General features: G+C 40.9%; 1 protein-coding gene across 10 annotated transcripts in view; it reads right to left on the bottom strand.

The window, feature by feature from the left end:
- The window catches only part of MAGI2 (membrane associated guanylate kinase, WW and PDZ domain containing 2), a 1,033,722-nt gene that overhangs the window by 314,037 nt on the left and 691,754 nt on the right, over window positions 1-27,931 (bottom strand). For all 10 annotated transcript variants that reach the window (XR_016314026.1, XM_089685799.1, XM_089685771.1 and 7 more), the window contains one exon: window positions 27,532-27,745. Coding sequence is in view for 9 of the 10 variants with exons in the window: in XM_089685799.1 (XP_089541925.1) it covers window positions 27,532-27,745 (214 nt within the window). In the remaining variant the exon portion in view is untranslated. The remainder of the gene's footprint in view (window positions 1-27,531; window positions 27,746-27,931) is intronic.

Raw genomic sequence — 27,931 nt, forward strand, 5'->3', positions numbered from 1 at the left:
TCCGAATAAAAACATCTGTATCCTAAATGGAAACAAATAGATACAATGTTTCAACCGCTGTAAATGTGAAGGAACTGTCAGAGAACTGTCAGAAATAGCGGAGCTCTCTGCAGGGACACTTTTTGCCGGCTGTAGAAGGGATGAAAATCGGCCGATCGGGAAAAATTCGATTCGTGCATCCGAAGTTTGCTAATTTTCGGATTCGGTGCGAATCGAATTTTTCCTAATATTCGAAACGAATTCCACTTCGCCAAGTTCGATTCGCTCATCTCTAACTATGAACTTTACAGTACAGCAGTAGATACGAATACATACTTTTCAAAGATTACCCTGCTCATATAAAGAAAGTTATACTACAGCATACTTCGTTCTTAAAAAGCCTAGAAAAGCGAAGAAATACTGTACATGTATTGCTTGGTGTGTTGCTTTAATATTTCAGTAGCCCTTAAAGGCAAAAAGTAATTTTAGAGTACAGTCTCTGGTACCACATAAAAAAAAAAGTCTATGTCCAGTTCTGTTTATGTCATATTTTCCACTTAAGCATTAAAAAAGGGACTCTCTACATTGTGGCTACACTATAACCAGAATTTTTTGGTTGTTTACTTTGTCAACTGGTACTTTGCTGTTAGCATGCAGTGTGAAAGGATTAAACTCCTATAACTAAAAACATAAGTTTTGACTGTGTGGCAAACAAAAAATAATTCTTACAGGACTGTAAAATCTTGGCTGTTCTGTGCTACTGTATTGATGATGGTGAACCACAACCAAATTATTATTATTATTATACAGGATGTATATAATGCCAACAATCTGTTCAGCACTTTGCAATATAATGGGAGACAATACAGCAACGATACAGTTCAATACAAGAGGGTTAGGTGCAGAGGCGGATTGACCATTTGGAAATTCGGGCACTGCCCGAGGGCTCGGGGTCAGTAGGGAGCCCCATGAGATGCCCCTGGTACCTTTTTCATAGGCTTTTTTGAGTTTGGGCAAGGACACAGGGGCCCCATAATCCCCCATTGCCCGGGGGTCCCATGAGTTGTCAGTCCGTCTCTAGTTAGGAGGGCCCTGCTCCTTGGAGCTTACAATCTAAGAAAATTGATAATGATGACATGTTTCATGCTCAGCCTTTTTCAAATTTCTCCAGGTATGAAAATGAAAGGTCCCTGTTTACTCTGGGACACTACATCATCATTGTGATGTGCACTGCTTTACTAATCAGCAGTGAAAAATTATAGGTTGTAATAGTAAGAAAAGGTTCATTTCTGGGGGTTTCAAAAATATGAAGCAGAGCACAGATAAAAACATGCAGAACTCTGAGCAAACAATAAATACATAGGTACAGGTGACACTCGAAAAATTTGAATATCGTGCAAAAGTTCATTTATTTCAGTAATGCAACTTAAACGGTGAAACTAATATATGAGATAGACTCATTACATGCAAAGCAAGATAGTTCAAGCTGTGATTTGTCATAATTGTGATGATTATGGCTTACAGGTCATGAAAACCCCAAATCCACAATCTCAGAAAATGAGAATACTACATGCAATCAATAAAACAAGGATTGTACATAGAACAATATCGCACCTCTGAAAAGTATAAGCATGCATATGTACTCAGTACTTGGTTTGGGCCCCTTTTGCAGCAATTACTGCCTCAATGCGGAGTGGCATGGAAGCTATCATCCTGTGGCACTGCTGAGGTGTTATGGAAGACCAGGATGCTTCAATAGCGGCCTTCAGCTCTTCTGCATTGTTCAGTCTCATGTCTGTTATCTTTCTCTTGGCAATGCCCTATAGATTTTCTATGGGGTTCAGGTCAGGCGAGTTTGCTGGCCAATCAAGCACAGGAATTCCACGGTCCTTGAACCAGGTTTTGGTGCTTTGGCAGTGTTGGCAGGTGCCAAATCCTGCTGGAAAATGAAGTCAGCATCCCCATAAAGCTAGTCTATGGAAGGGAGCTTGAAGTGCTCCAAAATATCCTGGTAGACAGCTGCGTTGACCCTGGACTTAATGAAGCACAGTGAACCAACACCAGCAGATGACATGGCTCCCTAAATCAATACAGACTGTGGAAACTTCACACTGGACTTCAAGCATCTTGCAGTGTGTGCCTCTCCATTCTTCCATCATACTCTGGGTCCTTGGTTTCCAAAAGAGATGCAAAAGTTGCTTTCATCAGAAAAGAGGACTTTGGACCACTGAGCAACGGACCAGGTCTGTTTTTCTTTAGCCCAGGTAAGACGCTTCTGATGTTGTTTGTTGTTCAGGAGCGGCTTGACAAGAGGAATACGACATTTGAAGCCCATGTCCAGGATCTGTCTGTGTGTGGTGGCTCCTGATGCACTGACTCAGTCCACTCCTTGTGAAAGTCCCCAACACTTTTGAATGGTCTTTTCCTGACAATCCTCTCCAGGTTGCGGTCATCCCTGCTGCTTGTGCACCTTTTTCTTCCACACTTTTCCCTTCCATATAACTTTCTATTAATGTGCTTTGATACAGCACTTTGGGAACATCAAACTTCTTTTGCAATTACCTTTTGAGGCTTTCTCTCCTTATGGAGGGTGTCAATGATGGTTTTCTGCACAACTGTCAGGTCAGCAGTCTTTCCCATAATTGTGATTCCTACTGAACTAGACTGAGAGACCATTTAAAGGCTCAGGAACCCTTTGCAGGTGTTATGGCTTAATTAGCTGATTAGAGTGGGACACTTTGAGCCTAGAATATTGCACCTTTTCACAATATTCTAATTTTCTGAGATTGTGGATTTGGGGTTTTCATGAGCTGTAAGCCATAATCATCACAATTATGACAAATCACAGCTTGAACTATCTTGCTTTGCATGTAATGAGTCTATCTCATATATTAGTTTCACCTTTTAAGTTGCATTACAGAAATAAATGAACTTTTGCACAATATTCTAATTTTTTGAGTTTCACCTGTACAATATAATATATACAATACATAGGTGCGTATACGTTTACTGCTTTCTTTGCTATAGAAATGTCATTTTGGACAGCCATTCTGAGTATACAGACTCAACTGCTTGTCAGCAAAGTCACAATTCTATTTCCTGCCCTTCCTAGGTGAGCTCTCTGCTCACTGTACAAAGACAGCAATGTCTAATGAGAAGTATGAAGACAGTCAGTTGACGAAAAAAACAAAAACTAAACTGCAGAAACCTTGAGGATGAACTGCCTAAAGAGATCCTGTAGCTTTGCCCATTCAGTTGGATAGGTAACATGTGTAGCTCCAAAATAAAGAGACACTGGCCAAATCGAGTCTTTGCAATGGTTCTTGTCTAAACTGGCCCAAGAATTTATGAATGTAATTTAGGGACCTTAAATTGTAAGCTCTTTGAGGGCAGGGACTGATGTGAATGTACAATATACTGTTTATTTGTAAAGTGCTGCTTAAATTGACAATGCTTTATAAGTACCTGTAATAAACAAAGGGGCTTTCCACTGATATTCACCTTGACAGGACTCTAGCACCACTCCTACAAGATTATAAATCCTTTAGCATATAAAAGAGTCAACACAAATTTATTTTTGCTGTATTTTGCAGAAGATTGGGATGGGCCCCATTGGATAGGAGGAAGACAGGTAGATGTCTTGTTGCCCATCCTCCATGTCAATACATTTGCTTGTCAAACTATGGCCTATGTCTTCCCTAAAATTGAAGGGTGATGTGGTTTCCCCTGCCCAATGTCAGGGCAGGAATGCTGGAATGGGCAGGCAGGCCTATGGTACGGTCACGCTGCGACTGACGACAGCCACTACCCACAGACCAGAGTCCCTCAGGGCGCGGAGTCTAAGCCCCAGGCTACCCTTCACCAGGGCCCCTGATGGTGGGGATGGACTTGACGCAGCCTGAGACAAGGTCGCGGCCCCCGAGTGACCCCAGCTGCGATAACGACTGCCGCCAATGGCGTACAGCTGGTGGGAGCTAGATGGGAACACGAGTAGAGTAGTCAGACAAGCCGGGTCAATAACAACGGAGCAGACAGTACTAGACGGTAGGCAAAGAATACTCAGGTCACGGGCCGGGTTCAGCAACGGGAGGTCAGATAAAGGGTTAACGCAGAGAGTAGTCTTGTCCAAGCCGAGTCTGTTACCAGGAGAGCAAAGGAAACAACACAAGAGCTTGCAACAGGGCAACATACAGGACACAAGTGCAGAGCACACTTGCAGAGAGCAGGTTTAAATGTGCTCAACCACACCCTTCTGAGGAGGAGCCGCAGAAACCTGAAGGCATAAAGGTTCCCACCATGCTTTGCAGAAAACCAAGATGGATGCCAGCTCATGGAGATGCACAAGCTCTGAAGAAAGGTAGGACCTTGACACCCAAGCCCTTCAGTGAATCTAAAAGGTGAAGAGGGACTCCCAGATCAAGAAAGGGAGAAAACAGAATAAGATGGTCATTACATATGCTTGATAGGACATGACTCAATTTAACCGAATTGAAAAGAGTCATGAATACCAGATAATAAAAAATCATTCTAATGTGATCTTGTCATTTAATATAGGAATTATTTTTTCTGGTTAACTAAAATTACATTTACTCTTGATTTGACCCAACCTATATGTAAGGAAGATTTAATCAAATTTGTTCCTGAGAATGGCATATAATATATGCAAAATTAATTTCTGTCTGTGAGGACAGTGAGATATATTTGATTGGCAAATGTTATAGTAACATGAATTTTAGTGTCCTTGATCTTATTAAATAAGGTTTCCACTGTGTTTCAATACAGTGTTTGATACTGTATTTGCAGTCCTTATTATGCATAACCTTGAATGCATTAAAGTAAAACTAAAAGGCAAAACTTTTTTTTTTCATTTTAGATAATGTAGGGGAGATTTCCTTTTACTTCCAATCCCATAGCTAAAACAGGAAGTGAGAGAAAATCCCATTAAGGAAAGGGAATCCCTGGTTCTCACCAGGGTCAACAAAACAAATGTCCCTATTGAATGTTTTCCCCTCTATTCCTGTTCTAGGGAAAACACAAAATGTGGAATTTTCTTCTACTTTTAATAAAGGTAAACAGCGACAGCAATAAAAACCTGGCAGTGTTTCTAATCCCTCTCCACTCTATCCAAAACTAAAAAAAAGTTTGTCTTTAGTTATTTTTTAAAGTGGTTCATCATATCATAAATCATATATGGAGTCAACAGGGGTTGATTTACTAAAACTACTAAGATGTTCACTTTGCAGGGAAGTTTTCCCAGAGCTTAGAGAAGTGAGAGAAAATTCTTCTAAGGAGAGGGAATCTCTGGTTTTCACCAGGGTCACCAAAACTAAAGTCCCTATTGAACGTTTTCCCCTCTATTCCTGTCCTGGGGACAACCCAAAATGTGGGATTTTCTTCTACTTTCACTTTTAGTCATAACGGTAAACAGGACTAATAGAGAGGATGAATCCCCCTAACAGGGAAAAAACAGCAATAAAAACCTAACAGGGCTTCTAATCCATCCCCACGCTATCCAAAACAAACAAAAATAAATTTGTGTCTTTAGTTTTACTTTAATTATAGTCATACTTAATTATACTATACGTTAGTTAAAGTTACATGCAGTTATACTTTAAAGTGGTTCACCATATCATTAAATCACATATGTGGTTTTAAACCTAGAATATTTTTTAACCTTAATGTATTTCCTGCCTTAAGGTAAAAAACGTCTCAGTAGTTGTACAAACCCCCCATCTCCCTATATACTTACCTGCTTGTCTATGTTCCTCTCCTCACAGGATACAGAGGCAGCAGCATTGGCTTCTGCTGCTATCAATCAAATCCTGTGAGGTGGGAAAGGGGGCAGAGTCGATCTGTGTTGCTGTTGCTTGGGTCTATGGGTGCACTCGGCTTGGTTCGGGAGCAAGCCCACACGTCTGCCCCCAAGTGGCAAGTGGCTTTCTATGGGGGCAGACACAGGAGAGGAGGAGCAAAGAGCACCCAGAATGGGAGGTTCAAGGCCTCCCTCTCCATGTATCATAAATATAACATGTTTGTTATTTGAAAACAGAACATCACCCATAAATTTTTGATAATGATTTAATGTTCTTTAATAAAAGAACATACATTCCACATGAATAGTTATGCTACCAAAATTAGCATGTGCTGTAAATTGCCTCCAGCATTGCTACTGTTTCTTGCTGGTGGCTGCCATTTTCTTGAAGCCCAGAACAGTCACTTCTTATTGCAAACTTTTCACCTGTCTCAAAAACTACATATCAATTTATGCAATTAAAATGCATTCATTTCCAGCCTTGATTGTATGCCTTGGCTTAGCTAGAGAAAAAGGCTGACAGAAGCTTTATAGTGCTGAAGCTCACAGGCTGCCAATGAAGAAGAAGGATGAGAGAATCAGGGAGATAAGATGAGACACTATCCTTGTAATTTTAACACTTATGCATCTCCCTGGCAGCAGAGGCAACAGTAGATCTTAAGACTGTTAGCTGATCAGCCTTTAGTGACTCTGATTTTAGGCACAGTGCCAAAAATAGAGAGCAACTGAGCATGTGCTGAGCAGGGTAAGACAGTGCATTACTGGATTTAAACAGTATATACACTTATTTTTAATGTTTTACATTTGCTATACCTGCAAAAGAGGACAGCCTGAAGTGATCTATCAGTATTTAATTTTTGACTAAAGTTCCACTTTAATTAAAAAAATATAGGTTTTGTGGTGTTACCTTTTTAAGTCCAAGTGTGCCTGTTTTTAAATCTCTTTCCCATGCCTGCACATTGGAGCATTTTTTACATCTTTACTTAGTAGACAGATGTGTATTTAGAAGGGTGCAATCATACCTATTCCCCCTATTCTGGCTTCAAGGAAAAAAGAGAGAATGAATACATGAAAAACTGAAAATGTTTTATTTTATGTATCTTCAATGTCAGCACAATAATTAATTTAAAGTGATACTAAAGTCTTTTTCTAAATAACAAACATGCCATACTTACCTGCTCTATGCAGTGGTTTTTGCTCTTTTCGGGTCCCCCCCTGGTGCTCCTGGCCCCTCCCCCCTGTCAGATGCCCCCCACAGCAAGCACTCCTGAGCTTCGATTCTGCATGTCCATTCACACACAGAGGTGTGGCTCGGCCTTGCCCCCTCTCTCTCATGATTGGCTCACTGGCTGTGATTGATTACAGCACAAGCCAATGTCTCCTACTGCTACCTCAGTCAATCAGAAGTGAGAGCCCCTACAGAACTGAAGCTTTTGTGGGGCTAGGGTTCTGCTATACACAAAATGCATAAAATGCATGAAGGTTAAAACCTGGCCCTTTAGAGCCACTTTAAGTACAGCAAGAATTATTTTAGTCATAAGGAAGGACTGGATCCCTTGTCATGTTTTATTGCTATTTGTGTCCATATAATGTAAACTCACCTAATCTACTTGTCCTAGGAACCATTGTCACAGACACAGAATAGTCAGCCATGAATTGGAACTGAATACAAGTTGTTTTCAGTTCACTGAGCAGGCAAATTAAACAAACAAATTTGACTACCTGCCTAAAGCTGGCCATAGATAGTTCAAATCTGGACCTGTTCAGCAGGGACCAGCCGAGACTTGAATCATGCAGAAAAGAACAAAACACTTGAATCATGCAGAAAAGAACAAAACAGGACACACTGTCCTTGTGCATTACCGAGATAATTAGAAATGTATCATAAAAATACAAATGTATACTCACAAGCCAAAAAGGTCATAAAAACAGAAACAAGGAGTCAAAGGCTGCCAGTCATAGGCAAAAAAGGTCAGACACACATGAGCTTCGGGAGTCGAACTCCCTTCCTTAGAGAAAAGGGAGCTGGACTGCCGAAACACGTTAGCACTTCACCAGAGGACCTTTTGTGCCTATGACTGGCAGCCTTGGACTCCTTGTCTCTGTTTTTGTGACTTTTTTGGCATGCGAATATACATTTATATTTTTATAATAAATTTCTTATTATCACGGTAATGCACGAGGAGAGTGCGCCCTGTTTTGTTCTTTTCTGCTAGTATCAAGATTCCATGATCTATCAAGGGGAGCAGCTCAGCAAGTGCTGGATTTCATATTTTTGAGCGCAGCAAGAAGGATTTGAGCACTGGTTTCTGGTTACTGTGAGACTTGAATCATGTATAGGCAGGCTGAATGTACCCAAGTTGATTGACTGATCAATTCCCCCTCCACGGGAAAACATAATGGCTCCAATGACTGTGTTGATCGGGGAATTGCATGATTTCCTTTCCTCCATCTATGGCCGTTATAAACCTCCATCTGCTGCAGCTGAAGGGCATTCATTTAGTGATCGTATTATTACGATCACTAAATGACAGCCTCCTGCTGCCTACTGGCTTATTTCAAATTATACACAAGCTGGGGATATCTCAAATGGTATATTTGACTAAATATGGCCATGATCATATTTGTTCAATGATGTCAGTCAGAATTACTGGCTGGTTTGTTGACATTCAACAGTCAACAAGGAACTGTCATTTGGTGTTGGGAATGCGTTGGGAGAAGATCTTTGTAACACACATCATCATTTTGGTAGCTCATTGGGGCATTGATTATTGTGATTGACATTGTATATACTTTGCTTGATGATGCGACTGATGTGAGATTTACTTTGGGGAACAATGTTTATATATATATTATTTTTTTTTAAAATAAAGGACTTTGTCACAGCATATGTTTTTATTTTTTACTTTTTTTTGTGAATGAGTAATGTTGAGGGTAGGCAGAACAGAACACACAAGGCGGATAGCAAACAGACAAAGCTTTATTGAGGCAAAATGACAGCCACTCAATAGGGGGAATTACAAGGAGGGTGCCCTCGCCATTAGGGGAACAGCAAGGAGGGGCTAAAATACTTGTAGTCCAGCCCATGGGCCAATTTAAAGTCTCTGCAGCAGTTGTAATCCCACAGGGAGGTAGAGGAGCAATTCAGGGACAGTTCAGGCAAAACAGGGGAAGTAGGTACTCATGGATCCAACAGGGTGCCCAGTCTCCCAAGGGACAAGATAGTGTGACACAGGTACCTGCTGGAATCCAGAGTATGCGTGGGGGTCTCGCCCCTGGACTGGGATCTCAGGCAGGACTGACGTGCGGTCTCCCCTTTTTGGGCTGGAGGTCTCAGGCTGGCGTGTGCAATCTTCCCTCTTTGGCTGGGGGTCTCAGGCTGGTGTGTGCAATCTCCCCTCTTTGGCTGGGGGTCTCAGGCTGGTGTGTGCAATCTCCCCTCTTTGGCTGGGAGTCTCAGGCTGGTATGTGCAATCTCCCCCCTTTGGCTTGAGGTCTCAGGCTGGTGTGTGCGATCTCCCCCTTTGGCTGGAGGTCTCAGGCTGGTGCGTGCAATCTCCCCATCTGGCTGGGGTTCTTTGGCAGAGTCTGGTCACGAGGGTCCCGCTGCAGCTGGGCTCCCTCCGTGACTGCACAGCCGAATGCACGATCGGGGAGCCCGGCATCAGCCTTCTTACGCTGATGCAGGATGCTCTCCGGTCGTCCTGGCAACTATGGGCAGGCCGGGGCCGGCGTGCCTCGTCGCCCGGCAATGAGGCACGCCCCCTGGACATGGGCCGCACTTCTTGTGAGTGCGGGAACTCTCTGTGCCCGTGCTGCGGATGACAGGACCGGGTGGAGTCAGTCTGATGGCCTGGCCCAGAACATCCCCGCAGGAGGTTTGCACCTCTCCGCGGAGAGGTGTGAATCTCGCTATCTCTGGTGGCAGGGGCGACAATGGTGGAGACACTAAACTGCATTTTGGTGACATAAAGCAGGATGCCAGGAAAGGAGATACATTAATTGAATTTGGGCTACAAAGCAGGATGACAGTGGGAAGAACACATTTAATTGAATTGAATGTGCACAGCCATGCAAAGCAATGTCCTGGAGTTGACAGGGGAGAGAACTGTTTTGTTGACAAACAGTTCTCCCCCCCATCGGTGATGCTCGGCAATCACCAGGCACTGGCGAGTAATCAGCAACCGGGACCCAGTGATTGACACCAATGGCTGGGAATGCCGGTGCGGGTAGGGCGCAAGGGTGGACTGACCATTCGAGCACTCGGGCACTGCCCGAGGGCCCGGGGTCAGTAGGGGGCCCCATGAAATGCCCCAGCACCTTTTGTAGGCTTTTTTTGGTGTTCTTTGAGTGTGGGCAAGGACACAGGGGCCCCATGATCCCCTATTGCCCAGGGGCCCCATAAGTTGTCAGTCCGCCCCTGGTAGGGCGCACATGCCCCCCCTAACCAGAAATGCGAAATCACGCATATATATGTGATTTTGCGTACCCGTGCCACCCTGTAGCAGTACTGCTGCTATAGGGCAGACGGGAAGCGGTTAAAACATCTTTGTGGTGTATTCTAGTACTTTCTGATGTTTAAAGGATAAGTTCACCTTAAAAAAAAATAATAAATGTATTTTTTTGCTGGTAATGCTCTGCAACCTGCATAGCATTGTACCTGTGATCAGCAGATCACGGGTACAATCGTAGGCTCCTGAAGACGCTCAGCACAGCTGTTTGCTTGTACCTCATATTGGCAGGCAGGCAGTTACCTGAGAGCAAAAAGATCAATGAACTACTAAGATGCTCAGCAGGATCCTCGTAGTTCTAAGAACTACAATTCATCATCTGCAATGCCTGATGGCACTTGTAGGCATTCATTTACAGGAAACTGAGAATGAATGACACAGCCATGTGACCGGAGCCCCGCACACCACACTGTTTTCAAATTGTGACTGCAGGTGTAGGGAAAGGATCCCCTCACACTGTTACAGGGGGGATTGGGGGGTGCTGGAACATGTTACATGTTCCACTCTAAAAACAGGTAGAACATGTTACATGTTCCAACCATATTCCCGTGTAATTCTTTACCATCACATGGGAAAAACAGACAGGTGGGGTTGAAAGTATAGGGAGGAGGGGGAGAGGAAATATAGTTACTAGTTTACTGGGGTAAAGAGTGAAGATAATTTGGAGGAGGATAAAAGGTAAGATAGGGGAGAGGTTGTGGGAAGAATATTACAGACTAGATTGGGATAGCCTAACCTCCTCCGTATGATGGGAAGGAAGCAGAGGTAATATTAGAGTAGGACAGAAGGGGATTAGGGAGAGACTGAATAGCAGTAAGAATGAGTGTGCACGAGAGAGAGAGAGAGAGAGAGAGAGAGAGAGAGAGAGAGAGAGAGACAGGTGGTACTTGGAGTAAGAGGACATTTAGGAAAAGCAAGGTGAAGTTACGTAGTTCCTCCATAAAAGAAATCAAGTAAGCCAAATGGACTGAACCTTGGAATCTGTACCCTAAAGGGAGATAGATAGATTGTCCATCAATTTAATATCTTCAACAACAACAAAACAAATGTTGAACCATTGATGAAGAAGGGGACTTCAAAAGTGTCTGAATGTAGGAACATATTGCATTGATCAAGTGTAATACAAGAAATTTTAATGTTTTAAAGGGGACTGTATTTTGGTGAAGAAAAAAGTACGCTGGATCTTTTGGTAAATGGTTGACAGTGAATTTTTGAACAATTGTGTAGAGCTATGCCCAACAAGTCTGTAAATATGGGCAGGACCAAAAGACATGAAGCATATCACCTAGCTCCAGGCTGAATCATCAATGCAATTTTGAAATTGAAGTTTAACAATGGAGGGTGATGTATTATAAAGTAGCAATTTTGTACTCAGATTCTTGTTATCTATTACAAATAGAGAACTGGTCAGAAAGTATTTTGGATCAAGCTGCGGGTAAGAGGTGTTTGGATGTGTGGAAGGCCTGTTTCTATCAATGCAGGAAGCAGAGTGGAGTTTGAGATGCCTGGTGGCTTGACGTTTATGCTAAATGGGCATTCAAGAATATGAACATTAGCAAGGAATCTGAGACATTGCAACTGTTAAAGGATCCTCAGAGGGCTTTACGTTGGGTTAGTCAGGGTTTTAAGTCAGGGTTATGCTGTATTTGTTCAGCCATCAACCAGGTAGAATTCCTGCTGAATTGCAAGGCCTGTAGGTTATTCCCTTGGCATAAAGGGTTAAATGCTCTGTCCTGTAGAGCTAAAGAGAAGTTGGAGTTCCTAGGATAGGAAATAGAGGAGATGAAGATATAGAGATTGTATAGGCAGTAAAAATATGGTAACAAATGTGCCACGTCATCTCTATAGTAGGGTGTTTGCAGAGATAGGAGCTGGAAGCTCTGGACACCACAGGAGTTTGTTCAACAGGGAATAAGAAAGTGTCATTGCTACCCATTGCTTCAAGGCAATGTGTCAACACCAGTCCAGCCCTCTCATAAGGTGAAACGCAACTGAAAAAGATATTAAATGCAAAGACAATGTTTTTTTGTTATTTTATATTGCAGTTTACCAATCTTTAGATACATTTGTTTTATTTTTTAAGGCTTTACCCTCTGGTTTCACCTATTGATTTGGCTAATAACACACCTCCTACATTAGGGTGACTGCACTTTGGATGGAGGAGCAACAGAGACACCTTTGGACAGCAGCACTGTTAATCTGGGGGGAGGATATTGTTAGATGGATTAGCAGATAGATACATTAATAAACTGAAGCCAAACTTCAGCTAACATATTTTACGCGGTTATAATAACAGTTTCATATAAATTAATTCAATCTGGCCATTGTAAGCACCCCTGTTAATGTTAAAAGAGAAGTTTAGGGTTTTTTTTTCTGAAATCATACTTACCTAGGTGGATGCATCTGTCCTCTTCTGGCTATAAATGTGAGAACTCAGAGATCACATGAACGCTGATTGCTGAATTCTCACCACTGCTGTGAGCAGGGGGCGGTGACTGTCGGTCATGCTATGTGCTCTGCCACCCCCCCCCCCCACGCTCACTGGAGCACTTGGTTGTCGAGGGGGAGGGAGTGGCTGGCTCAGGGTCCCAGCAGATCGCTGACAGGCTGAGCCAGGTGTCGCTCCAGACTCTGGGCTGGATCCCAACTTTAAAGTTGGGATCTTTCCCCAAGTTGAACTGGCTGAGTGGTGTGAGCCAACAGCAGGCTTCATTCTGCTGTCAGCTAAAAACGGGTCACAGGAGTGCAGAACGAACTGCATTCCTGTGATCCACAGGAGAAGTATTTTCCTGTGGATCACATTCCTGTGATCCACAGGAAAATGTCCCGATCTCCTCTTTCGATTGGGACCTTTCCCGATCATGTGACCACCGTGACAGCGAATCATGGCAGACACATGACACTAAAACCCTGTCCCGCCTCCCGGCTTCTGAAACCCTTAAAGGGCCGGGAGGTGCTGGCGCCAAGGGGTTAAATGGTATGCCTCAACCTTCTAACTGGTATATTTACTTGTTCTGTTAAAAAAATAACAGACTTACTAGCTGAATCACCAGGTGAAAGTAAAGAAAAGAAAGCCAAAAAAATAAAATTAATGCAACCACCAGCTGGTCTTCAACATTTTCTTTGTTTGCCAATGTCCACCTGAAGGCAACTGCATATAACCCACATGTCTAAGAATATGCCCCTCAATGGCATACATTTTTTTCACTCAACTACCATCTCAAACAAAAGAAATCAGAAATTCACAATTATTTCTAACTGAGAATGCATAATTGTAGAAACAGTGTGTGTGTTACTAGCTGGACAGGAAGATAATAATTACACGTGAGTGCAAATTTATTATGTCCATTAAACTGTCAGCAGTACACAGGTCAAGATTTCTAGGAAGACTGAAGCTCCATGGATCAATGTTGTGTGGGAGTATGCTTTCATGCAAGCTTATCTTCTAACACTGATTTTAGAGAAAAAGACAAAGAAACACCATATTATCTTCCGGGCATTTTCTGCAATGGTTTTGCAAATCTCTCCATTTCCATTTTGTCTCTGTATTTACTGACATAAAACTGAGGATCTGGCCTGTGTATAAAGGCACATTATTTGATTTGTAGAATATGTTAGTGTTATTAAAATTATTATAAATGAATAATTCTTTTGCAGATAGTGCATGAGCATTTACAAAAGTGTGTGTAAACCAAGAATTGGTTTTCCAACAAGCCTGGCATTATGCCTCACTGTATACAGTTTCCTTAAGAAAATCCTTTTGTGAATCTGTTGCTTTCTTAATTGGAGACCTGCCAGCATCAACACTTCATGTTGCATGCTGACAGCACTAAGCTACTGCCCCTCAATTGGCAGCGGAACTGCTTGCCACATGTGTGCCTTCAGTTATCTATTGGGCTGCTATAAAGGTCTATAACATAGGTAGTCCAAAAGACAACTGAAGAGGCTCACATGGCAGACTGACAACACTGCTGCCAATTGCAAGGCAGCAGCTTAGTGTTGTCATCCTGAAACAGCAAAGGTTGTTACTGGCAGCAACTCTAAGTAAAATTGTGCAAGAGACTCACAAATGATTATCTGCTTGAAGTGTACAGTATGTCAAGGCAAAATAATGAAAAACAAATAGTACATATGTGGAATACAATCCCTTTTAACTATGGGCTATCTCTTCGGAAACACTGCAATTACTAAAAAATAACTGTTGTTATGCTACAAATATAATATGCTCCTACCTTCCTTTTTGACATGACCACACAGTTCTGAACTCCTAAGTATATGGGGGTAAATTTACTAAAACAGGTGCACTCCGAATCTCGTGCAGTTGTATATGGTAGTAAATCACCTTCTAACTTCAGCTTGTTCAGTTAAGCTTTGGCAACAAAACCTGGAAGTTGATTGGTTTCCATGCTGAGGTGCACCAGATTTTGAACTCTCCAGCTTTAGCAAATAACCCCTATGGTGTCAGCTGTGCCGCAGGGGTGGACTGACAATTCATGGGGCCCCCGGGCAATAGGGGATTATGGGGCCCCTGTGTCCTAGCCCAAACTCAAAAAAACCTATGAAAAAGGTACCAGGGGCATCTCATGGGGCCCCCTATAGACCCCGGGCCCTTGGGGAGTGCCTGAGTTTCCAAATGGTCAGTCCGCCCCTGCTGTGCCATCTTCATATCTGACAAATTACAAATAAACAAAAAGCCCTCCTCATCTCCATAAACCCTACTTGTGCAGAGGCAGAGACAGGGCCGGTGCTAGACTATTTTGTGCCCTAGGCAAGAACAGCTACTTGCACCCCCCACCCACCCAAAAAACAAAAATAAAATTTCACCTGTAGTTCTACTTCACCTCTCCTTGCACACATCCTCTTCCCTCTCAAGTTTTCCACTCCAACACAAATCCTCTCCCCTAAATCCCCCCTCCTAGCAAAAGTCCCCCCAATCCCACCTCATAGTACAACCCCTTCCAAATTACCCTTCCCAGCACAAATCTTTCCTCTCCACCCAAATATTTCCTCCTTCAAACCCCCCCTCCTAGCACAACTCCTCCCATTCCCCCTCCTAACATAACCCCCCCAATCCCCCATCCCCCTCTCCTAGCACAAATTTCCCCCCAAATCCCCCCTCATAGCACAACACCCCCCCCCAATCCCATCACCTAGCACCACAAATTCCTCCAAATTCCTCCAATTCCTCCAAATTCCTCCAAATCCTTCCCACCCCCATCATCCCCATTACCCTTTCCAGCACAAATAGCCCCATCTTCCCCTCCTGCACAAACCTCTCATCTCAGCACAAATGATTGCTACCCCCCCCCCCTTTTCATTGTGTACAGTTCCCCCAACCTGTAAGCTCCCGCACCTGAACTTACAGGCAGGAAACCAGGTAGAGGTGCGGGTTGTGCTGGGCCCCCACTCCTGTCAGTGGACCAATCCTCCATACAGTAGATGACACAGAACTGATCTTGGATCTGGCTGTACACAGTTTGATTACCCCGCCCCATCTCCTCCAATGACAGCTCATCTCTCAGCATCAGGGAGCCAGGGAATGAATGTAACACTGAACATGCCGATGTAAGAGCGATCCTGTTTCATCTGCTTCACAGAGGATCATGCCAATGAAAGGAGAGCAGAGCGCAGCCCACACCTCCTGGCTCTTTCCTGTCGTTTCTCCTTTGCAGACTTCACTGCTCCAGGCTGCTTTCCCCTTGTCCCACCCATGAGTGTGGTGATGGGGGAAGGCACTCAGCAGCCAGGCACAGCATTCATGGAAAGACCGTCCTGGAGTGGGGGCACAACTGAAATCTGCTGGGGGGGGTGTGGCCCTCCCCACCCCCCCCCCTAGATCTGGCCATGGCAGAGACTAGGGAGAACCAGTTGCCGTGGCTGCGCCCTAGGTGGCAGTGCACCCTAGGCAGCTGCCTAGTCTGCCAAATGGTAGCACCGGCCTTGGGCAGAGAGCTCAGGACGATATACGCTCACAAGATCTTGGGCACAGGTATATTTTAAACTTATTGTACAGATATAGGAAACAACAGTCAGTGGTATATTTAGCAGACCAAAAGGGAGAAAAGAAGAGACGTTCATTGTTAGAGTGTTAGAGTTTTACATGCACTTTAGGAAACAGTATTCAGTGAAGCATGATGCCAAACATACTAAAAAATAGATTTACATACACTTTAAAGTGACATTACTCTACTTTTATATTGCTTTTAAAATAAATGTCATGTACTGTAAGTGAAACCAGGAGATATAACGTGTATCGCATTGTATGGTTATTGTACTGTCTCATGTATTGTCTCCCATTGTAATGTACAGCGCTGAGCGAACTATTGGCGCTATATAAATACTGTATAATAATAATATAACAAAGGGTTTAGGCAGAAATTTTTCTTTGAATGTTTTAAATAAAATGCACGCTCCTTGTGCTATTGTAGAGATTTAAAAGCATCCGGAGAAGGTGGTTATGCAAAGATTCAGGACAACATACCATATTTCAGAGTAAACAGTGTAAGCACACCTAATAAGCCATAAACCAAGTACATGGCATGTTTGTTTCCCTGAGTCTTAGTATTAATTTTACATTATAGACTGCTCAAAGTTAGATTTGAAAAAACAACAAAAAATGATTATGACATTCCCATTAACTTAATTTACTTAATAAAAATGTATAAATATATAGAATGCAATAAAATTCAAACTGATAGACATTGTCATTCTGTTAGCAGGGCATCTGTTAGATCCAATATGTACTGCCCTCATGTGCCAAAGCCTTGAAACTACACTACACACTACATTACCGAGTACTGTGGGCAGTATTCCACACATCATACAACCTGTAGAGCTATTTTAGCACATGTACAAAGTGCAGGTATATTAATAAATCAGCTTCTTTCAGTCCAGCTTTCTAATTTTATACTTTTATCTCTTTCATCAGAGGTGCCAGTTATGATTTATTTAGTGAGCAAACATTTGTCCTTTCTTTCTGGATTCAAATAGTAAAATGTACTACCTGCTATATTTGAGTCCAATGGGAAATCTTCAAATAACACAACCCATTATCTACAATCTTTAATTCTATTGTGAAAAAGCACATTTATTGTTTATACAAATTTTGAGGGCATGCTGTCTTAAATTTTCAACTATGAGACTGGAAAAAATGCAAAAAATATGTAAACTTTGCCACATGCTAAACATTAGCTAATGCATTCTTTAACACATTCCCAGCATTCACTTTGCCTGAAAAGCATATTTTAATAACAATGAACGGTATATCAATTGGAAGAGTTGCATACGAATAGGCATAGGAAAGTGTGTAAAACTGCTACTGGCCCCATGGCCCTAATGCAGATCATATACTGTCCCATATTTAAGAATCTTCACCCCCCCCCCCCACACACACACACACACTCACTGCACTGGTGCAAGCACCAACTTTGTGCATTTGTAAATGTGCACACATTAGTGTACAAATTCATCTTCATTCACTCATAGATGTGCAATTCATCTCTATAATTATTAATGAGAAGATTGCAAAGGCCCTGGTTTAGATTTTTCATCAGTAATGGAATATTTAGGAACACCCCTGATAAACAGAACATAGAATATGTATTATTTATATTAATCATGAAACATGACTTTTGACAAAGATCACACATTTTGCATTTCATACATTCAGAATAATATTCATTTTAACAATCTATTACATAAGACATTTCTGTTTCAACTCCATACACAAGTAACAGGTATGCGTTTTTCTTTTTTAATTTAAAGTGGCTGTAAACCCTTACATATACCCAGTAAAGTGACTGGCTTCAGGTGATACATGGAGATGAAACAAATTCTCCTACATAAGTTGTATCTGGTTATCTACATTCATCTTTTGCCTACATCCATTAAAAGTGCAGAATTTACACAGGGTCTCTCAGCTCTGAAAAGCAGGGGACAGAGAGCTGAAGTTACATCAGTGAGGAGAGCTTTGAGAGCTGATTGGAGGAAAGAAACACACCCCCTTCACACAGCACACAGGAACAGAGCTGAGGTTGTCATTTATTGGCTGTGCCCTCCCCTGTCACCATTTTTCTCTTGGTGTCAGGAAAACTCATCAGACGTGACTCATGCAGATAGCAGAGGAATGAGACAGTGGACAGAAACTACAGTGATCTGGACTGAGACAAGTACACACTGTAGAGGGATATGCTTTGTCTATATTTCATGTCTGAGGTTTAAATATTATACAAAGACAAATTAAATACTGAATTTGAATATTTCATATTTAATTTCCCCCCAGAAATTAAAGATCCATGGACCCTTCTCCCACATTCATTCATGATACTGCCTGTTTACCAGCTCAATAGCTCAAGCTCACATACAAAAAATGAATTACATCCCTGTGCTTCCACTACCTCGCCTGCTCTTTGTCTAAAGTAACAGCTTCTGTTGTGCTCTCTGTTTTGAGAGCCAATTATGCTACGTGACTCTAGCATCATGGGGACAGCTTGCAATAAAGGTTGTTTTTGAAACATAAATTATATATATATATATATATATATATATATATATATATATATATAGTGTGTGTGTGTGTAAAGTGTTTAAAAAGATAACAACATTGAGTTTAAAAATATAAGAATGTAAACACAAAAATCAACACCAATGCAGATTCCTTTAAACATACAACATGTCTTATTATAATCCCCAACTGTACAAATAATATGCTTAGATATAGTTCTACATTTTGGGTACATATGTACCAGTCAGTGAAACCACTTGGATAAAATTGATATCTAAAAACAATAAAGTTAACTATTTCATTCTATTCTTTTCCAACTTGCAATAAGAAAACAAAAAAATTACAGATAACCAGGACGGTTTTTTTTTAAATGGCAATAGTTAAAACTACAACAACACAAAGAAAGAAGAGCATATGGCTGCCCTAGTGTAATCCCGTTTATTAAAACCACTCATAAAAATCTGCACAATATGCACTCACATATTCCATGTAGGAAAATGATCCAGGCAGTATGAAAATGGGAACCCTTCATATGTGACCAGCTACGCAGTACCATTCCTATGCCGCAGACTAGCTACAGTGGCTTCGTAGCAGTCAGTTGGTGATAGAGGAAGGGTTCCTATTATCCATACTACCCAGATCGTGCAGTGGTCATTGGGAGTGGTTCTTGTGGACACACACAGGCATGCCTTTTCCTACATGGAATATGTGAGTGCATATTGTGCAGATTTTTATGGTTGGTTTTAATAAACTGGATTACACTAGGGCAGCCATGTGTTCTTCTGTCTTTGTGTTGTTGCAGAACTTTATCCATTTCCCAGTAGAGGTGTTGAAGAGCAGCAGTGTCATTCACCTAGTCATCCCATCCTTAATCATTGATCTAATACATATCATGGAGGGTATTGGAGACCAGCACACATACTAGTACTTACATGTGGACTTATATACATATAGACTTTATCTGTTATATAGTTAAAACTAAGCTTGGCTTCACAATTCTCATACATGATTTTGTGCTTTAATAAAACACTTGTTTCCCCAGCAATCTCCTCATGTAAACCATCATGAGCCAAATATCTTCAATACACTTAAGTAGAAGAAGATGATTTATATCTTTTGAATAATGCAACCTAACTATTAAACAGATGCTTAAAAGGACAGGGTTAAGTGGAGAAACAATCCTTCATGTTATATCATTAAGGAATATCAGATTAAAGCCAGTCATAACTACTAATCAACTGATATAAGGTTCCAATCAACACAAAATCCATTAGCTGGCAGAGTGGCCTTGACAATTCTATCAGGCCACTGTAGCATCCCAAAATGTTATTACTGTGGCATTAAATAAGTTATGTCTCAGAAAAAATCCATGCCATTTCTGTATCCATCTGCCTGATGCATTTAAATCAAGTATTTGCATATATTAAATTTATCTTTCTCATTGCAGGATTCCTGATAATACATTTCCAGCACTGGTGATAGCCAGAAAAATGAACTATTTATCATACAATGTGGAAAGACAAAGCACAACAGAACAATAAATCAAACATCAAAGAACTGACACTGAAATAACAGGAGAGTTTGAATAGTGTCCTCCTTTAGCACACATTTTCAACCTGTGACCTGTTTATTAATTTGGGTACATCCAACATTTTCAAGGGGTACATTTGCTTTTCGAGTTTTTCCTACAAATAATATTTATTTTCATGTATTTGCCTATAAATCTTATGCAAAACAAACTAGATAGCTGTAAGTAATTATGACAATAGAATGGGAATTCTCAAAAGACATTTACGTAGGAACCTCACTGGTCTCCTCCCTGTAAACTGCAGTATATCCCCTTGTACTTACCTTAGACTGAGGGCCAGCTGGTCCAGAAATCATAGCACTCCAATCCTCTTTTCAATTGAAAGTCCTTGTAGTATTGTGTATGGGCAGCTTATTCTTCCTAAGATTAGAAAAGCTGTCATTTTGCAGCTTTGCTTCCTGCATTACAAGGTCCTTATAACTTCATCTGCTGAGAAAAGGACCAGAGAAATACCAGCTCCTGAACTGCCATATAAAGGGGTATTATTAGCATTGGGCGGGGCAGTTAAGAATAAAGTGTATTTAAACTTTTGAGCAACCTCACTATATGTTTATTATGTGTTTCCATTCACACAGTATACCTATTTTCTTTTATATTGCTTACCTTTTAGGTGATTGAACAGTACTGACTGGCATATTCAAGGCTTTGGATATATTTTTATATCCTTTTCCATCTTCATAAAGTTCCATTACCTTGTTACACAGGTCTTTTAACAGTTCTTCTCTGCTCCCCATGGCTCAGTATCTAGCCTACTTAGTGCATCCAGGTGAGAAATTCATTGACGATTTATACACATAACAAAATGTGTGAAATTAACCTTTAATTTCCATTTTACCCTGTGTGTCACCTTGTGTGTCTGTACAAACATTCCAGGATATGTAAACTTTTGATCTAGGCCATTTGAGTGATTTCTGTTATTATGATATAAAAAGGAGCCAGACAATTTAAAAAGCCAGAGACATGGGAAATTAACCTTGGGTTGCCATTTTAACATGTGTGTGTGTCACCTTGTGTATCTGTACCAAGGACAAACATTCCAGGGTATGTAAACTTTTGATCATGCCCATCTGGGTGATTTCTGTTATCATTATGATTTAAAAAGGAGCCAAAAAAATATGTGATAATACATGGCTTCATATGATCACTATCTTTAAATAAAACACAGTTTTTGGCATGATCGGTCATTTTAAATATCAATGCCAAAATGTCACCATTTCTGCCAGGGTATGCAAACTTTTGAGCACAACTGTATAACATTTAGCACAGGCAGAGTGCACAGGCAATGATCTGCTAAAGAAGTTTATGTTAGAAAGAGTGGGTATTTTATTGGAGCAGAAACAATCTAACAAAATATTCTAACAGACCAAAAGGGACCAAAATAAGGGTCTGGTTAATAAGGTTTACGTACCCTTTAAAATAGCTGTCACATAAAGGGGGGATGTTTGTTATACTTTATATGTCTACACTATTTATATAAATGTTAAATACCACTGTTCTACAACTGTGGATGTAAATTACTGCTATTACACTAATTCAGCAACAAAGCTGGATTGTGGGCAACTTGTGGTGCCTATTTTAGTCTTTACCCTTGTGTCCCTGTGGAATTCCTTTAGACCTGGTTCACACTAAAGCGATGTGGGAAACGCAGCGATTCCTGTGGATTTCCCGCACCACATTGCAATCGCACAGCATCCATGCAATCTGGTGCGGGTGTCAATGTTAAATTAATGACACCCCAAAACAGATTGCAAAACGCAGTGTGATTGCCAGAAATCAGATCGCATGGGTGATCTGAACATTTTGATGCAGATGCGATTTGAGCCATACAAAATATATGGCTCAAGCACACCGCCCCGCACAGACATTGCATGTGATATAAAGAAGAAAAGAATGAAAAATCTCCTGCGCTCAAAGGACCGGATATGGCATATGTGGGAGGATCTTCATAAACCTTAGCATTCAAACCAATATGGCAGTACTGTGCAGCCCACTAAGGGTAGCCTAATATGGCACTACAAAATAAGAAAAGAAAAGGGGTGCTCAAACCTTGCACATTACAATAAAAACTTTAATAGTAAAAAATAGCAGATGTATACTCACAAACGACAAATGTAAACAGGCATATCATGACCGACAATGGTCCATGGTCTGAAAAGGTGCACGAGTCCCACATGTGAAATGGACACTTAGAAATGGCTTGCGATTGGGACCTTTTCTGCACATGTGACCTCCGTGACATGGAATAATGGTGGTCACATGACCCTAAAACCCCACCCTGCCTCCGGGCGTCTGAAACCTCTTAAAGGGCCGGGAGGCACCGGTGTGAAGAGGTTAAGCTTTCTGTTAGTTTCCTGACTATTATTGCTGATGCTGACCAAGAGTTGCTACACACACAGCCCAGTCTTTTCCTTCGGATGCCTTTCACTCGGTGATGGCATTTAATCATGGGGCAAGTTACAACTAATCTCCATTATAGAGTGAAATGCATCAGGAGACGAGTATATACAGTGTATATATTGACTCTCAATCAAAAGAGTTTATTCAAAACAGTGTACCCAGGATGTCGCTCCCTAGATGTTTTTATACATGTGTTAGGAGCCAAAATGAGTGGAGATGGGCATGCACATAACCCTAAAAAAAGCAAATGGTACAGAGACTTTGAGCAAACCAGTATTTATGCGTTGCCAGAACTTCAGAATGGTGGCTCTTTTAGAAACTGGTTAATTCTCAATTAAAAGGAATTTATCTGGACAGACATATGGAATTTTCCATGTCTGACTTGTTTATGCAGGAACATAGTTCAGGGAAAGATTTCCTGATGTCTTATAGGTACAGGCTTGTTTTGGATCAGTGACTCACTAAAACTGGCCATACATGGATTGAAATTTGGCCAGTTCAGCAGGTACTGCTACAGGCAGTTCGATCCATGTGTGGCCACTGTGGTTGAACAAAAGTTGACCTACTGATCGGACCCGATGTTTGGACGAAAAAAACTGACCCATGCATGACCAGCTTAAGTAGTGAAGTATAAGGAAAACTACCCAGAGCACGAACTTTCAAACAAGTCATTAATGCCAGTTCCCATATTTATCTCATGTTTTCTTTAACACTCAGGTACAGTTATGGCCAGTGGATGACTAAGAAAACAATCTACAGTTCTACCTTAAATTTTCATTCAAGCTGGCATATGCATATTTTCTGCAAGGAATGCAATGCAGTATACATGCATACATCGTAAAATCTGCAGATATGCATAGCCCCAGATGCAGTTATGTCCTACCTTTTTTTTTACACCTCTAAACATGGTGCACATTTTCATTTATAGACAGAGCTGTGTGTGTATGGCCCTATTGATTCCTAGAGTGCTGAATGCATACAAAACTAAACACTTCTAAACATGTCATTTTAAATGCCCATGTAAAAAAGCCCCAACTGTTTTGGTCATTGCAATATTCAGGTTAAGCTTGAAAATACATGTATTAAAGTATTCAAAGTTTGCTTAGCGTTCATTTTGAAGAAACATGAAAGGATTGTACTTTTTTTGTTTATGTTGTCAAGGACTATGCAGATGCGGTAATGTTTGCAGAATATTTCCAGTTACTGTACATACATACAGAGACAAAAAGGTATAAACCTTTTTTTTTACAAATATTTACTTTGAGCTAGCTGTTCAATCAGATCACCTGTATAAAACATTTTATAATCTACAAATAACTGAATGAATAATGTATTGCTGCTGAAATTTCTGAATAATGTATACTTTTTTATTTTCAAGACCTCTACATCCTTGTTGCTAAGACTACAGTCTAGTAAATTAATCGACAAAACAACAAGAATTCTTAAAGAGTATCCATAGTTATTTTTTTTTAGCTTTGAATAGAATTGGTGAGTTGGTGAAATTTATTGCCCAATAACAGGATTAATGTATCACTTACGGTATTAACCACTTGCCCTCCAGAGGATTTACCCCCCTTCCTGACCAGGCCATTTCTTGTGATATGGTGCTGTGTTATTGCGTGGTCATGCAATGCTGTACATAAATTAAATTTATGTCCTTTTTTCCCACAAATAGAGATTTCTTTGGGTGGTATTTGATCACCTGTGCGGTTTTTATTTTTTGTGCTATAAACAAAAAAAGACTGACAGTATTTGTGACTTTTTGCTATTAAACACATCCAGTAATAAAATTTTAAAAATAAAATTTCGTCATAAATTTAGGCCAAAATGTATTCTGCCACATGTCTTTGCTAAAAAAATCCCAATACATGGAAATTAATTGGTTTACTTGAAGGTTATATACTTAAATTTTTATATACTAGTAATGGCGGCAATCAGCGACTTATAGTGGGACTGCGGCGGGCATTCTGACACTGGTTGGGAACTGACGAACTGCCACTGACATCCCAATGACACTAATACAGTGATCAGTGCTAATAAAAAGCACTGACGCTGTACTAATGAAACTGGGCAGGAAGGGGTTAACATCTGGGGTGATCAAAGGGTTAACTGTGTGCTGTTTAACATAATGTGCTGTGTGTGTATTTTACTAGGGAAACATGCTGATGTGTATTTCTCTGCTGTGCAGAGAAATACACAGCAGCATGTTACTGCTGGCAGGAGAGAAACTTGTGTTGTTTACACACAGGTCTCTCCCCTGTCAGTGATACTTGGCGATTGCCAGGTGCCAGCAGGGAATCTCTGGCCAGGACCCGGTGATTGACATCTGTAGCCACCAATGGCAGCGCGGGTAGGGCAGCTAGCGCCCCTTACTTGGAAATGCAAATCACGTATATATATATACACACGTTATTTTGCGCAGCCCTGCCATCCTGTAGCAGTATTTCTGCTATTGGGCAGCGGGTAAGCGGTTAATAACATTTTGGTAACAATATTGTGTCTTAAAACACATAGTGGTTTATTAGGAAAGACTGGATAAAGGAGAAGACAAAAGAGAAAAAGGTAAGTTTCCAAAATCAGTGTGAAAGGCTGTGCAACCTCATTGCAGCCTCACACTTGCAATTTTTAAGAATAAGGGGTTTAAGATTTACTAAAGGTGAATATGCTATTCACTTATTCAGCTGAATTTTCCCCAAAGCTTAGTTAATGAAGTGTAATTTCACTCTGCAAAGAATACCCAATTATGTGCAAGGAAAATAAAAAAGCATTGTTTTTGCACATGATTGGATGATGGAGTTCAGTAGAGCTTCACCTTATTAAGTAAGCTTTGGGGAAATTTACAAATGCAGCTTTCCTTTCAAAGTGAGCGGCATTTTTTTATTTTGTAGGTCTGAGAATGCCTAAGAGCCAGCACACATTATGGTTGATTTACTAAAGGCAAATACACTGTTCACTTTGCATTTTGCAAGGGAATGTTTGGCCATTGTTCAATCATGTGCAGGCAAAAATGCTGTTTTTTATTTTCTTGGGTATTCTTTGTAAAGCAAAATTCCACCATATTCACTGAGCTTTCCCTTGCAGAGTGAATGGTCTATTTGCCCTAATAAATCAACCTTATTGTGAGAAATGTTTTACCTAAAATAAAGGTATGCTGTACAATTCCGGGTGGAATTCAGAGGGAACAACCCATCCAGAGCTGAATGTCCAAAGGCTGAACTGTAAAATAATTATGATTCTCTAACTTATAGGGCATGCTGAGATTTGTAGTTCCTTCAACAACTGCATGAGGACACTTGTATATCATTATAGTATCACTGATAAATTTATCATTTACTTGTGTGTTTATGAGTAAACACCAGTGCTGGCCTGTCAGAGCCAGCAAGGCTTTTTCTGCTGGCCTAAACACTGCCTAAACTATAAGAATCACTGACTTATGTTTTTTCCATAACTGTGTTATTCCCAATAGCCTATTCCAGGGTTTCTCAGCCAGGGTTCCAGTGAACCATAGGGTTCCTCCTGAGGTTGCTAGGGGTTCCATAAGCAATGATCAATTTCTACCTCTGAAATAAGTTCTCACAGACACCAATGATCTATTTAGCTATCTGTAAGTGGGTAATTCTTCCTAATGACCATAGTTGTAAGGACCATCCTTATGACCATCACACTAATGTATCATGAGCTGTAGATGTAGTAATTTTTAGCAGGGGTTCCCCAAGACCAGAAAGTTATTACAAGCGTTCCTCTGTATTGAAATGGTTGAGGAAGGCTGGTCTATTATCTTCATTTCATAGCTTTTCTATTGGATTTGCTGCTTCCAGTAGTGTGAGAGCTTTTTTCCAAACGTATTTCATCCATGATAGCCATCATGTGTTTCCAGGGTCAAGGAAGTCTACCATGAGGCCTTTAAAAATCAAAAGCGTGGGTGCCTGTAGTTTACAGTAAATGACAAAATGAAATTGTTGTTTTAACTAATCAGACTTTGAGTTGAGACACCAGGGCCATCAAGCAGGTGTGCATTCCTTCTTGAGGAAAGAAAGGAGAATGAATTTTGTGTACAAATAATCAGTAGTTTTGGTGAGTATAATGCATTTATTTTTTATACAGTCAATGCTGGCTAATCCAGGTCCCAGTTTTACCCTGCTGAATTTTTAAGGTTACAATCTTCAGGCACTGAAGGCCTAGGTGTGAAATGCACAGCCTGTCCCTGGTAAACAAAATGGGAAAATTGACACCCTAGATGAACACACATCTTACTTAAGATTTTCCATGCTTGTCTCTAAGAATGTTGGTCAATTTTTAATTAATCAAACAAGAATCAGCTTGACTTTGACCTGCCCAAAAGCAAGGCAAAGGATATTTGAGCCTTTGCCACAGTCTGTTTAATAGCAAGAAAAATGTCAACAGTTTAAGAGCATACTAATTGACCTTGGAAATGTAATAATAAAAAAGAGCTTCAAGGAAGACACAATAAATTGTTATGAAATGAATGAACTAGGCATTTAAAATCCCTCATTATATTTTGTGATAGACAAAGAAAAAATAACAGAACCGTGACATAGAAACAGAGACTGAGAACTGATCTAGTTCAACATAATAAAATGCTAAACATGCTGAAAATGTTCAGTGATTTTATCTGCATAAACACTGCATGGACAGTCATTGGTTTAGTCTTTGTGACTTTCCTATGTGCTGTGATGTGCCGCACAAAATACCATACTTAAATCAGAATAAACAGACTCACTCAATAAAGTAGACTTCTCCTTTCTCCGTGTACGCCATCTCCCAATTATCAGGCAAGGACCCCAGCTCATCATTGTCATCAGGCTTCAGCTGTTTCTTGAGCTCCGTGCTTTCTTTAGACTCTGTGTCTGGCTGGCAGTACAATGGGGTGGTATAAGGCTGGGATGAAATCTCACCTGAGGCATCTGTACTCTTGTCTTCATGTTCACTTGATTCTACACGAGACGTACAAATACACATTAATCACCGTTGTCCTTCAATGTGCTTCTGAGCATTTTAAAGTACAGAAGAGCTTCTCTAGTCAAGCCATCAGATGCACTTAACAGTAAACACATTCAGGGTCATTTTACACATTGCAGAAGCCATATGCAATTTACATATATATAATATTATTTAGCTTA

Source organism: Staurois parvus, unplaced genomic scaffold (genome assembly GCF_062004578.1).
Source record: "Staurois parvus isolate SC_StPar_1 unplaced genomic scaffold, SC_StPar_1.0 ptg000019l, whole genome shotgun sequence".
In the NCBI taxonomy this organism is placed as follows: domain Eukaryota; kingdom Metazoa; phylum Chordata; class Amphibia; order Anura; family Ranidae; genus Staurois; species Staurois parvus.